The sequence below is a fragment of the Phyllobates terribilis genome, unplaced genomic scaffold (assembly GCF_046119375.1).
Source record: "Phyllobates terribilis strain yellow unplaced genomic scaffold, ASM4611937v1 Scaffold_4__5_contigs__length_816908805, whole genome shotgun sequence".
Lineage (NCBI taxonomy): Eukaryota > Metazoa > Chordata > Amphibia > Anura > Dendrobatidae > Phyllobates > Phyllobates terribilis.
In genome coordinates, this window is record NW_027362764.1 from 29,417,232 (window position 1) to 29,431,874 (window position 14,643).

The 14,643-nt window shown below is 45.4% G+C and overlaps 1 protein-coding gene across 2 annotated transcripts in view; it reads left to right on the top strand.

The window, feature by feature from the left end:
* The window catches only part of LOC141264842 (voltage-gated inwardly rectifying potassium channel KCNH2-like), a 170,417-nt gene that overhangs the window by 115,275 nt on the left and 40,499 nt on the right, over window positions 1–14,643 (top strand). Inside the window, exons 2-3 of one of the 2 annotated variants that reach the window (XM_073677202.1) lie at window positions 1,550–1,972; window positions 5,034–5,075. In XM_073677202.1, the coding sequence (XP_073533303.1) occupies window positions 1,550–1,972; window positions 5,034–5,075 (465 nt within the window). The remainder of the gene's footprint in view (window positions 1–1,549; window positions 1,973–5,033; window positions 5,076–14,643) is intronic. The other variant, XM_073677201.1, reaches the window with a different exon arrangement.

Consider the following 14,643-nt stretch of genomic DNA (forward strand, 5'->3'; position numbering starts at 1 on the left):
ATAATAATGGAGAGCGGTAGATAATAATGGAGAAGAGTGGATAATACAGGGGAGAGGGGCGGATAATACGGGAGGGTCAGATAATAGAGGAGAGGGGCAGATAATAATGGAGAGGGGTGAATAATACAGGAGAGTAGCAGATAATAATGGAGAGGGGCAGAGCGGATAATACAGGAGAAGAAGGTGACAGTAAAGAAGTGGGGGAAGTACGAGTCAGTACATTAGGGGGGGCAGATTATATAGAAGAAGCGGTGAGACAAGACAAGCATAAGGATAAGACGGGTGATATCCTAGTGGAGGTGCAGAATATCCGGCTGCAGATGGATGGGCCGGGGATGGAGATGGTTATTACAACCACTGGCTGATATCAGGCCGAGCAGTAATGAACCTGTAAATAACATGGAGGCGGTGGGAGAACGGGAGGCGCGGACTGATTCATGGCGCTTCCAGGTTATTGGTCAATAGGGAGACAACGCAAGGGAAGAATATTAACCCTTTGCGTCTTCCCAGTAAACCTATCCTAGCACTGGTTACCACTGGTCTGTAGACTTTTCTGTCTATCACCTTCCTTCCCATCAATAGTCATCGGGAGGGATTCAATCCTCCTCATCCAGTCCATGTGATTCGGGTGGTGTGTGAATCACAATGGATGACCAGCTTTGCACCGAGTTTGTTTTATCTTCTGATCCAATTTATGAAAAGTATCTAATATTAATGAGTGACCTCCCATGAGCGATGTGTGAAGACGGCCATACTAGCTATCTCCCGTCCATCTTGGAAAAGTGAGAGCTCAATGAAATATTGTTAAAGGGATTGTCCATGATTACAAATAACGGCCTGCTTATTTCTAGGGCTTCTAGAGGATCAGGGCTGTATCATCTGTCGGGGAGGAAGTAGCTAACTTCTCCTCCTAATTGTATTTCACTGGAAATGGAATATGATTACATGAAAGGAAAGATGACGCGACTAGTTTCAGTCACTTCGTTGCTGCTCCCCCTATTCTGTATATATTTGGGGGTTTATCCTATGACATCATCACGTAGGGTGATATTGTCCGCGTCACCCTCTAGCTGTGGGTTATGCTTATACCATTACTGGACACAAGGACCCTGAGATTCTTTGACCTCCCGCCTTACCAGGTCATTGCATTTTCTGTAACAGATATGTCCTTAAAGGAATCGTCAAGTTTGTCTTCCAAAACAGCGCCACTCTTGTCCAAAGATTGTGTGTGGTATTGCTCGGCTGACTTAACCCATGGGCAGTTGTGACGCTGTTTTTGGAAGACAGCAGACATGTTTTTCGAACCCCTTTCATTCTGACTACTTGATGAGGAGGTTTCCTATTTCTTAGTTTTGCATTTCCATTCAGCTCCTATAGTCAGGATGGGTCTTTGCCTTTGACTAGAAGAACATGTTGTCATGTAGGGCTCGTATGTTGATGGTTTTGGCATTGGTCTTTTTATTTATTATTTTCTTCGCCCCTTTGACAACCATTGACCACAGGATACGTAGACGATCTTTTTTATATATGGTATCTTCTATCCACACAGGTCCTATCGCTGGGAGCCGATGTTCTTCCCGAGTACAAACTACAAGCTCCTCGTATCCACAAATGGACAATTCTCCACTATAGTCCCTTTAAGGCCGTCTGGGACTGGCTCATCCTCCTGCTCGTCATCTATACTGCCATCTTCACGCCGTACTCGGCTGCCTTCCTTTTGAACGACCAGGAGGAGCAGAAGGAAAACTGCGGCTACTCCTGCAACCCGCTCAGTGTGGTGGACTTGATGGTTGACATCATGTTTATTATCGATATCCTCATCAACTTCCGCACCACCTACGTCAACACCAACGAAGAAGTGGTCAGCCACCCGGGCAAGATCGCCATACACTACTTCAAAGGCTGGTTCCTCATCGACATGGTGGCTGCCATTCCTTTTGATCTTCTGATTTTTGGCTCCGGCTCCGAGGAGGTAAGGTGGTCCACTGTCTCGCTATGTGTTACATTTTCACTGGCTGCCACCACGCTCCACCCTTTTCTTCCTGGCCGTGAGATATGTTATTTGTGATATGATACATACTGATGACATAATCTGAAAAGATAAGGGACGCTCCTCGGGGATTCATGTCTAGACACTGGTATGGGAAGCCCAACAGGTTCTTATAGGTGTAATGGTCAGGAGTCCACATACTTTTGGCCATATTGTATACATTTTATAGTATATGTAGTAGATGGTGGTGGGGTTTGCATGTGTACATGTGTGTTTGTGCCTGGTTGTGTGCTTTGTATGATATCCAGCTGTGTTCACACAATAAGGAATGATCATGCACCTTCTGAACAATGTGACGGTTTTCAGCCACTCACGACCTGGCTGTTTTTTACTTCCCTCCTGTACCACTGACTTTCTACCACTCTGCTCTTGCTTCATTTCTGTTTGGTCCACCTTCTCAGGAGGTGTTGGACATGTATGTACGAACCATAAATTCACTGGCTCCACTCGATATGTCAAGTCTCGTATTGTCTCACCACTTACTAGAAGAAAATGGGGGGTTTACGTTATCACTGGATGCCATGGTAGACCATGTCATATGGCGTTAAATCCACACAAAAGTTTTATTTCAAATTTCACTGAGGTTTAGGCAACCAAAGGTCGAGGACCTCAGTATAGATTTGAGGTTCTTCTATACTATAGAAATTAATGTGGTCACTATTAATATGGATTTGATGTCCTCCTTTACTCTAAAACTGTGGGTGGTCACCATTAATAAAGATCTGAGGACATCCTTCACTCCAAATCTGAGGGCGGTCACAATAAGAAAGACTTGAAGGCTGCCTTCACTCCGAAACTGAAGGTAGCCACCAGTAATTATTAAGATCTGATGATTTCCTTCACTCCAAAACTTATGGTGGTCATCATTCATATAAATTTGGCGACTTCCTTCACTCCAAATCTGAGGGAGGGTTGTTACCAATAATAAAGATCTGAGGACATCCTTCACTCCAAAACTTATGGTGGTCAACATTCATATAAATTTGACGACTTCCTTCACTCCAAAACTGAGGGAGGGTTGTTACCAATAATTAAGATCTGATGATTTCCTTCACTCCAAAACTTATGGTGGTCAACATTCATATAAATTTGACGTCTTCCTTCACTGCAAAACTGAGGGAGGGTTGTTACCAATAATTAAGATCTGATGATTTCCTTCACTCCAAAACTTATGGTGGTCAACATTCATATAAATTTGACGACTTCCTTCACTCCAAAACTGAGGGAGGGTTGTTACCAATAATTAAGATCTGATGATTTCCTTCACTCCAAAACTTATGGTGGTCAACATTCATATAAATTTGACGACTTCCTTCACTGCAAAACTGAGGGAGGGTTGTTACCAATAATTAAGATCTGATGATTTCCTTCACTCCAAAACTTATGGTGGTCAACATTCATATAAATTTGACGACTTCCTTCACTGCAAAACTGAGGGAGGGTTGTTACCAATAATTAAGATCTGATGATTTCCTTCACTCCAAAACTTATGGTGGTCAACATTCATATAAATTTGACGACTTCCTTCACTCCAAAACTGAGGGAGGGTTGTTACCAATAATTAAGATCTGATGATTTCCTTCACTCCAAAACTTATGGTGGTCAACATTCATATAAATTTGACGACTTCCTTCACTCCAAAACTGAGGGAGGGTTGTTACCAATAATAAAGATCTGAGGACTTCCTTCATTCCAACCCTTATGGTGGTCATCATTAATATAAATCTGAGGACCTCCTTCATTGTAAAACTGAAGGCGGATACTATTAATAAAGATCTGAGGACCACCTGAAAGTGATCTCGTGGTCACCATTAATAAAGATCTGACCAAGTGTTTTTAATCCAAATCTAAGAATGTTCAACATTAATATAAATCCGAGGACCTCCTTAACTTCAAAACTTATGGTGGGCACCATTAATAAAGATCTGGGCACTCTCCTCACTCCATAAGTAAGGGTGACCTGATTATCATAAGAAAAGATTTGAAGACTTCTTTCAATCCAAAACAGAGGGTGATAACCATTAATATAGGTTCGAGGATCGTTTTCACTCCAAAATGAAAGAATATGAGTCTTCCGAGTGATAGGTGGTGGTCTCAGAACCTTAATCTCCCAAAATGTATAGGGCGTTTCAGTGCCTATCCCATATTAAAAAAAACATGTTACACTTTTTACAGTTTACCTTTTTTTACTCCAAAACTGAGAGTTGTCACCATTAATAGACGTTTGGGAACTACCTTCACTTGAAAACTGAGGGTTGTCACCGTTGTTGTAGCTCTCGGGACGTCCTTCATTCCAAAACTATTGATTGAAGGTCTTCCTTCTCTCAATCGAATGTGTGTACCATCCAGTTCTGGGTGTACCAGGCTCCCCTCCAGTTAGGTTTTTGTTTAATCAGAGAAGCTGATGACCTTACTGTGAATATTTGCTTTCCATTAGCCAAAAGATAAAGAGTTGTCACCATGATGTTGAGGTACTCCTTCAGTCCAAAACTATACTTCTGCAGTTCTCCTTGGACAATCTGTTCTAATCTCAAGAGCTCCTTGATGAAAAATATGATTTAGGCCCTTAGTGATCAGTTGAAATCTATGAAAGAACCTGACAACAAGTGCTCAATTCCACTACAGCACCCCCCACAGGTGAAGTGAAATATTACACAAATGATTTGGCCGTTGATAGTCCTCCACAGAGGACTCTTCGTAGCCTCTTTACTCTGGCTTCTACATGAAAGGACCCTCACTATAAATTGCCTTTAAGATGACAGACACTACAACTGTTGCTGGAATACATTGAAGGATGTATATAATATAAGGAGATACGGCACCCAGCTCGAGATCCCCTTTGGTTGCCTAATAAGACCTAATTGCATCCTTAGTGTAAGACCCTCAAACTATCAGAAATGGTGAATATTGTCAGCGGAGAGGGGATCGGGGTCTGGGTGCCAAGAAGGCAAGAAACTGAATAAGAAAATGTTTTTCTTTCAAGCTGATGAAGAGGATCGAAGAAAGTCCAAAGAGCCGGAAAGAGGTAAAGTAACTCTGGTGTGGTGCAAACCAAGCAGCTGTACTATAGAGTGTGCCGTATACTCTGCAGTGTGTGTGCCGTATACTCTGCAGTGTGTGTGCAGTATACTCTGCTGTGTGTGTGCAGTATACTCTGCAGTGTGTGTGCCGTATACTCTGCAGTGTGTGTGCAGTATACTCTGCTGTGTGTGTGCCGTATACTCTGCAGTGTGTGTGCCGTATACTCTGCTGTGTGTGTGCGGTATACTCTGCTGTATGTGTGCGGTATACTCTACTGTATGTGTGCCGTATACTCTACTGTATGTGTGCCGTATACTCTGCAGTGTGTGTGCCGTATACTCTGCAGTGTGTGTGCCGTATACTCTGCAGTGTGTGTACGGTATACTCTGCTGTATGTGTGCCGTATACTCTGCTGTATGTGTGCCGTATACTCTACTGTATGTGTGCTTTATACTCTACTGAGTGTGTGCTGTATACTCTATTGTGTGTGTGCCGTATACTCTTCTGTATGTGTGCCATATACTCTACTGTATGTGTGCCGTATACTCTACTGTATGTGTGACGTATACTCTACTGTATGTGTGCCGTATACTCTACTGTATGTGTGCCGTATACTCTACTGTATGTGTGCCGTATACTCTACTGTATGTGTGACGTATACTCTACTGTATGTGTGCCGTATACTCTACTGTATGTGTGCCGTATACTCTATTGTGTGTGTGCCGTATACTCTACTGTGTGTGATGTATACTCTACTGTATGTGTGCCGTATACTCTACTGTATGTGTGCTGTATACTCTACTGTATGTGTGCCGTATACTCTACTGTATGTGTGCCGTATACTCTACTGTATGTGTGCCGTATACTCTACTGTGTGTGTGCCGTATACTCTACTGTGTGTGTGCCGTATACTCTACTGTATGTGTGCCGTATACTCTACTGTATGTGTGACGTATACTCTACTGTGTGTGTGCCGTATACTCTACTGTATGTGTGCCGTATACTCTACTGTATGTGTGCCGTATACTCTACTGTATGTGTGACGTATACTCTACTGTATGTGTGCCGTATACTCTATTGTGTGTGTGCTGTATACTCTATTGTGTGTGTGCCGTATACTCTACTGTATGTGTGACGTATACTCTACTGTATGTGTGCCGTATACTCTATTGTGTGTGTGCTGTATACTCTACTGTATGTGTGACGTATACTCTATTGTGTGTGTGCTGTATACTCTACTGTATGTGTGCCGTATACTCTACTGTATGTGTGACGTATACTCTATTGTGTGTGTGCCGTATACTCTACTGTATGTGTGCCGTATACTCTACTGTATGTGTGCCGTATACTCTACTGAGTGTGTGCCGTATACTCTACTGTATGTGTGCCGTATACTCTACTGAGTGTGTGCCGTATACTCTACTGTATGTGTGCCGTATACTCTACTGTATGTGTGCCGTATACTCTACTGTATGTGTGACGTATACTCTACTGTATGTGTGCCGTATACTCTATTGTGTGTGTGCTGTATACTCTATTGTGTGTGTGCCGTATACTCTACTGTATGTGTGACGTATACTCTACTGTATGTGTGCCGTATACTCTATTGTGTGTGTGCCATATACTCTACTGTATGTGTGACGTATACTCTACTGTATGTGTGCCGTATACTCTACTGTATGTGTGACGTATACTCTACTGTATGTGTGCCGTATACTCTATTGTGTGTGTGCTGTATACTCTATTGTGTGTGTGCCGTATACTCTACTGTATGTGTGACGTATACTCTACTGTATGTGTGCCGTATACTCTACTGTGTGTGTGCTGTATACTCTACTGTATGTGTGACGTATACTCTACTGTATGTGTGACGTATACTCTATTGTGTGTGTGCTGTATACTCTACTGTATGTGTGCCGTATACTCTACTGTATGTGTGCCGTATACTCTATTGTGTGTGTGCCGTATACTCTACTGTATGTGTGACGTATACTCTACTGTATGTGTGCCGTATACTCTATTGTGTGTGTGCTGTATACTCTACTGTATGTGTGACGTATACTCTACTGAGTGTGTGCCGTATACTCTACTGTATGTGTGCCGTATACTCTACTGAGTGTGTGCCGTATACTCTACTGAGTGTGTGCCGTATACTCTACTGTATGTGTGCCGTATACTCTACTGTATGTGTGACGTATACTCTACTGTATGTCTGCCGTATACTCTACTGTGTGTGTGCCGTATACTCTACTGAGTGTGTGCTGTATACTCTATTGTGTGTGTGCCGTATACTCTACTGATTGTGTGCTGTATACTCTACTGTGTGTGTGCCGTATACTCTACTGTGTGTCTGCCGTATACTCTACTGTGTGTGTGCCGTATACTCTACTGAGTGTGTGCTGTATACTCTACTGAGTGTGTGCTGTATACTCTACTGTGTGTGTGCCGTATACTCTACTGTGTGTGTGCCGTATACTCTACTGTGTGTCTGCCGTATACTCTACTGTGTGTCTGCCGTATACTCTACTGAGTGTGTGCTGTATACTCTACTGTGTGTGTGCCGTATACTCTACTGTGTGTGTCCCGTATACTCTACTGTGTGTGACATATACTCTACTGTGTGTGTGCCGTATACTCTACTGTGTGTGACGTATACTCTACTGTGTGTGTGCCGTATACTCTACTGTGTGTGTGCCGTATACACTACTGTGTGTGTCCCGTATACTCTACTGTGTGTATCCCGTATACTCTACTGTGTGTGACATATACTCTACTGTGTGTGTGCCGTATACTCTACTGAGTGTGTGCTGTATACTCTACTGTATGTGTGCCGTATACTCTACTGAGTGTGTGCTGTATACTCTACTGTGTGTGCGCTGTATACACTACTGTGTGTGTGCCGTATACTCTACTGTGTGTGACGTATACTCTACTGTGTGTGTGCCGTATACTCTACTGTGTGTGATGTATACTCTACTGTATGTGTGCCGTATACTCTACTGTGTGTGTGCCGTATACTCTACTGTGTGTGTGCCGTATACTCTACTGTGTGTGTCCCGTATACTCTACTGTGTGTGACATATACTCTACTGTGTGTGTGCCGTATACTCTACTGTGTGTGTGCTGTATACTCTACTGTGTGTGCTGTATACACTACTGTGTGTGTGCCGTATACTCTACTGTGTGTGTGCCGTATACTCTACTGTGTGTGTGCCGTATACTCTACTGTGTGTCTGCCGTATACTCTACTGTGTGTGTGTGCCGTATACTCTACTGTATGTGTGCCGTATACTCTACTGTATGTGTGCCGTATACTCTACTGTATGTGTGCCGTATACTCTACTGTATGTGTGCCGTATACTCTACTGTGTGTGTGCCTTATACTCTACTGTGTGTGTGCCGTATACTCTACTGATTGTGTGCCGTATACTCTACTGTGTGTGTGCCGTATACTCTACTGATTGTGTGCCGTATACTCTACTGTGTGTGTGCCGTATACTCTACTGTATGTGTGCCGTATACTCTACTGTATGTGTGCCGTATACTCTACTGTGTGTGTGTGCCGTATACTCTACTGTGTGTGTGCGCCGTATACTCTACTGTGTGTGTGCCGTATACTCTACTGTATGTGTGCCGTATACTCTGTGTGTGTGCCGTATACTCTGTGTGTGTGCCGTATACTCTACTGTGTGTGTGCCGTATACTCTACTGTGTGTGCGCCGTATACTCTACTGTGTGTGTGCTGTATACTCTACTGTGTGTGTGCCGTATACTCTACTGTATGTGTGCCGTATACACTACTGTGTGTGCGCCGTATACTCTACTGTATGTGCGCCGTATACTCTACTGTGTGTGTGCCGTATACTCTTCTGTATGTGTGCCGTATACTCTACTGTGTGTGTGCCGTATACTCTACTGTGTGTGTGCCGTATACTCTACTGTGTGTGCGCCGTATACTCTACTTTATGTGTGCCGTATACTCTACTGTGTGTGTGCCGTATACTCTACTGTGTGTGTGCCGTATACTCTACTGTGTGTGTGCCGTATACTGTACTGTGTATGTGACGTATACTCTACTGTATGTGTGCCGTATACTCTACTGTGTGTGTGCCGTATACTCTACTGTGTGTGTGCCGTATACTCTACTGTGTGTGTGCCGTATACTCTACTGTGTGTGTGCCGTATACTCTACTGTGTATGTGACGTATACTCTACTGTATGTGTGCCGTATGCTCTACTGTGTGTGTGCCGTATACTCTACTGTGTGTGTGCCGTATACTCTACTGTGTATGTGACGTATACTCTACTGTATGTGTGTGCCATATACTGTACTGTGTGTGTGCCGTATACTGTAGTGTGTGTGCCGTATACTGAACTATGTATGTGTCGTATACAGTATCGTGTGTGTGCCAAGTACCGTACTGTGTGTGCCGTATACTATATTGTACTGTGTGTGTTCCGTATACATTACTGTGTATATGTGTGTGCTGTATACTGTACTATGTGTTTGCTGTATACTGTACTGTGTGTGGGCCGTATACTCTACTGTGTGTGTGCCATATACTGTACAGTGTGTGCTGTTACTGTCCGTGTGCCTTGTACTGTGTGTGTGCCGTATACAGTACTGTGCATGTGTGCCATATACTGTACTTTGTGTGTGTGCTGTATACAGTATCGTGTGTGTGCCATGTACTATACTGTACTGCATCTGTGCCATATATTGTACTGTGTGTGTTCCGTATACATTACTGTGTATATGTGTGTGCCGCATACTGTACTTTGTGTGTGCTGTATACTGTACTATGTGTTTGCTGTATACTGTACTGTGTGTGACGTATACACTACTGTTTGTATGCACCATATACTATACTGTGTGTGGGCCGTATACTGTACTGTGTGGGGGTCGTATACTGTACTATGTGATTGCCGTATACTGTACTATGTGTGTGCCGTATACTGTACAGTGTGTGTGTTGTATACTGTACTATGTGTGTCCCATAAACTGTACTGTGTGTGCCGTATACAGTACTGTGTGTGTGTGCCGTATACTATACTGTGTGTGTGCCATATACTGTACTATGTGTGTACCGTATACAGTACTGTGTGTGCTCCGTGTACTGTACAGTGTGTGCGCCGTATACTGTACAGTGTGTGTGCCGTATACTGTACAGTGTGTGTGCCGTTACTGTGCATGTGCCTTGTACTGTGTGTGTGCCGTCAGCTGTACTGTGAGTGTGCCGTATACTGTAGTGTGTGTGCCGTATACTGAACTATGTATATGCCATATACAGTATCGTGTCTGTGCCATATATTGTACTGTGTGTGTTCCGTATACATTACTGTGTATATGTGTGTGCCGCATACTGTACTTTGTGTGTGCTGTATACTGTACTATGTGTTTGCTGTATACTGTACTGTGTGTGACGTATACACTACTGTCTGTGTGCGCCATATACTATACTGTGTGTGGGCCGTATACTGTACTGTGTGTGGGCCGTATACTGTACTGTGTGTGTGCCGTATACTGTACTGTGTGGGGGGTATACTGTACTGTGTGTGCGCCGTGTACTGTACTGTGTGCTGGATACTGTACTGTTTGTGCCGTATACTGTACTATGTGTGTCGTACACTGTACTGTGTGTGCCATATACTCTATACTGTTTGCTGAGTGTGTAAGTTATCATGATTAGTATTATGATTTAGACCCCGATTTCATGCTTAGTTTCCCAATTGTGCACAAACAAGAGAGAAGCACTTGTCTGTCCAGTCCTACCTACATTACACAGTCCTGCCCACATTGCATAGTCCTGCCCACATTACACAGTCCTGCCTACATTACACAGTCCTGCCTACATTACACAGTCCTGCCCACATTACACAGTCCTGCCTACATTACACAGTCCTGCCCACATTACACAGTCCTGCCTACATTACACAGTCCTGCCCACATTACACAGTCCTGCCTACATTACACAGTCCTGCCTACATTACACAGTCCTGCCCACATTGCATAGTCCTGCCCACATTACACAGTCCTGCCTACATTACACAGTCCTGACTACATTACACAGTCCTGCCCACATTACACAGTCCTGCCTACATTACACAGTCCTGCCTACATTACACAGTCCTGCCTACATTACACAGTCCTGCCTACATTACACAGTCCTGCCCACATTACACAGTCCTGTCTACATTACACAGTCCTGACTACATTACACAGTCCTGCCCACATTACACAGTCCTGCCTACATTACACAGTCCTGCCTACATTACACAGTCCTGCCTACATTACACAGTCCTGCCCACATTGCACAGTCCTGCCCACATTACACAGTCCTGCCCACATTACACAGTCCTGCCCACATTACACAGTCCTGCCCACATTACACAGTCCTGCCCACATTACACAGTCCTGCCTACATTACACAGTCCTGCCCACATTGCATAGTCCTGCCCACATTACACAGTCCTGCCTACATTACACAGTCCTGCCCACATTACACAGTCCTGCCTACATTACACAGTCCTGCCTACATTACACAGTCCTGCCCACATTGCATAGTCCTGCCCACATTACACAGTCCTGCCTACATTACACAGTCCTGCCCACATTACACAGTCCTGCCTACATTACAGTCCTGCCTACATTACACAGTCCTGCCCACATTGCATAGTCCTGCCCACATTACACAGTCCTGCCTACATTACACAGTCCTGCCCACAATACACAGTCCTGCCCACAATACACAGTCCTGCCCACATTACACAGTCCTGCCCACATTACACAGTCCTGCCCACATTGCACAGTCCTGCCCACATTACACAGTCCTGCCTACATAACACAGTCCTGCCCACATTGCACAGTCCTGCCTACATTGCATAGTCCTGCCCACATTACACAGTCCTGCCTACATTACACAGTCCTGCCCACATTGCCCAGTCCTGCCCACATTGCCCAGTCCTGCCCACATTGCCCAGTCCTGCCCACATTGCACAGTCCTGCCCACATTACACAGTCCTGCCTACATTACACAGTCCTGCCCACATTGCACAGTCCTGCCTACATTGCATAGTCCTGCCCACATTACACAGTCCTGCCTACATTACACAGTCCTGCCCACATTGCATAGTCCTGCCCACATTACACAGTCCTGCCTACATTACACAGTCCTGCCCACATTACACAGTCCTGCCCACATTACACAGTCCTGCCCACATTACACAGTCCTGCCTACATTACACAGTCCTGCCCACATTACACAGTCCTGCCTAAATTATACAGTCCTGCCCACATTACACAGTCCTGCCTACATTACACAGTCCTGCCCACATTACACAGTCCTGCCTAAATTATACAGTCCTGCCCACATTACACAGTCCTGCCTACATTACACAGTCCTGCCCACATTGCCCAGTCCTGCCCACATTGCCCAGTCCTGCCCACATTGCCCAGTCCTGCCCACATTGCACAGTCCTGCCCACATTACACAGTCCTGCCTACATTACACAGTCCTGCCCACATTGCACAGTCCTGCCTAAATTATACAGTCCTGCCCACATTACACAGTCCTGCCTACATTACACAGTCCTGCCCACATTACACAGTCCTGCCCACATTGCCCAGTCCTGCCCACATTGCACAGTCCTGCCTAAATTATACAGTCCTGCCCACATTACACAGTCCTGCCTACATTATACAGTCCTGCCTACATTACACAGTCCTGCCTGCATTACACAGTCCTGCCTACATTATACAGTCCAGCCTACATTACACAGTCCTGCCCACATTACACAGTCCTGCCCACATTACACAGTCCTGCCTACTTTACACAGTCCTGCCCACATTACACAGTCCTGCCTACTTTACACAGTCCTGCCTACATTACACAGTCCTACCCGCATTACACAGTCCTGCCTACATTACACAGTCCTGCCTACATTACACAGTCCTGCCCGCATTACACAATCCTGCCCGCATTACACAGTCCTGCCTACATTACACAGTCCTGCCTACTTTACACAGTCCTGCCCACATTACACAGTCCTGCCTACATTACACAGTCCTGCCTACATTACACAGTCCTGCCCACATTACACAGTCCTGCCTACATTACACAGTCCTGCCTACTTTACACAGTCCTGCCTACATTACACAGTCCTGCCTACATTACACAGTCCTGCCTACTTTACACAGTCCTACCCGCATTACACAGTCCTGCCTACATTACACAGTCCTGCCTACATTACACAGTCCTGCCTACATTACACAGTCCTGCCCACATTACACAGTCCTGCCTACATTACACAGTCCTGCCCACATTACACAGTTCTGCCTACATTACACAGTCCTGCCCACATTACACAGTCCTGCCCACATTACACAGTCCTGCCCACATTACACAGTCCTGCCTACATTACACAGTCCTGCCTACATTACACAGTCCTGCCCACATTACACAGTCCTGCCTACTTTACACAGTCCTGCCCACATTACACAGTCCTGCCTACATTACACAGTCCTGCCTACATTACACAGTCCTGCCCACATTACACAGTCCTGCCCACATTACACAGTCCTGCCCACATTACACAGTCCTGCCTACATTACACAGTCCTGCCCACATTACACAGTCCTGCCCACATTACACAGTCCTGCCCACATTACACAGTCCTGCCTACATTACACAGTCCTGCCTACATTACACAGTCCTGCCCGCATTACACAGTCCTGCCCACATTACACAGTCCTGCCCGCATTACACAGCCCGGCCTACACAGAAGTCATGTAGCAATAGAACAGCTCCCCTGATGATCACTCTTGAGAATACAACATGCAGCGTTGCGCTGGGTCGCTGTCACTTGCTGGTATACGCCTGTCAGGTTACTGTATCAGCTGCTGATTATTGGGATCTTCATTACATTTCTGGAGAATGAGACAAGAGGATCCGGAAGCAGAGAGACATTCGGGATTTCCTTCTTCCCATTTTTCCACATGTTGTTATGGATTGCAGGCTGACATTATTATAGTCATACCTCCTATTGTTTTGTGTGTACAGCTCCCATGCAGATCTGTGCGGCGTCTCCATTGTTACAGACTACAGAGCCCCCGCCTGCTGTTACTCCTCCTCCTCCTCCATTGTTACAGACTACAGAGCCCCCGCCTGCTGTTACTCCTCCTCCTCCTCCATTGTTACAGACTACAGAGCCCCCGCCTGCTGTTACTCCTCCTCCTCCTCCATTGTTACAGACTACAGAGCCCCCGCCTGCTGTTACTCCTCCTCCTCCTCCATTGTTACAGACTACAGAGCCGCTGCCTGCTGTTACTCCTCCTCCTCCTCCATTGTTACAGACTAGAGAGCCCCCGCCTGCTGTTACTCCTCCTCCTCCTCCATTGTTACAGACTACAGAGCCGCTGCCTGCTGTTACTCCTCCTCCTCCTCCATTGTTACAGACTAGAGAGCCGCCGCCTGCTGTTACTCATCCTCCTCCTCCATTGTTACAGACTAGAGAGCCCCCGCCTGCTGTTACTCCTCCTCCTCCTCCATTGTTACAGACTACAGAGCCGCCGC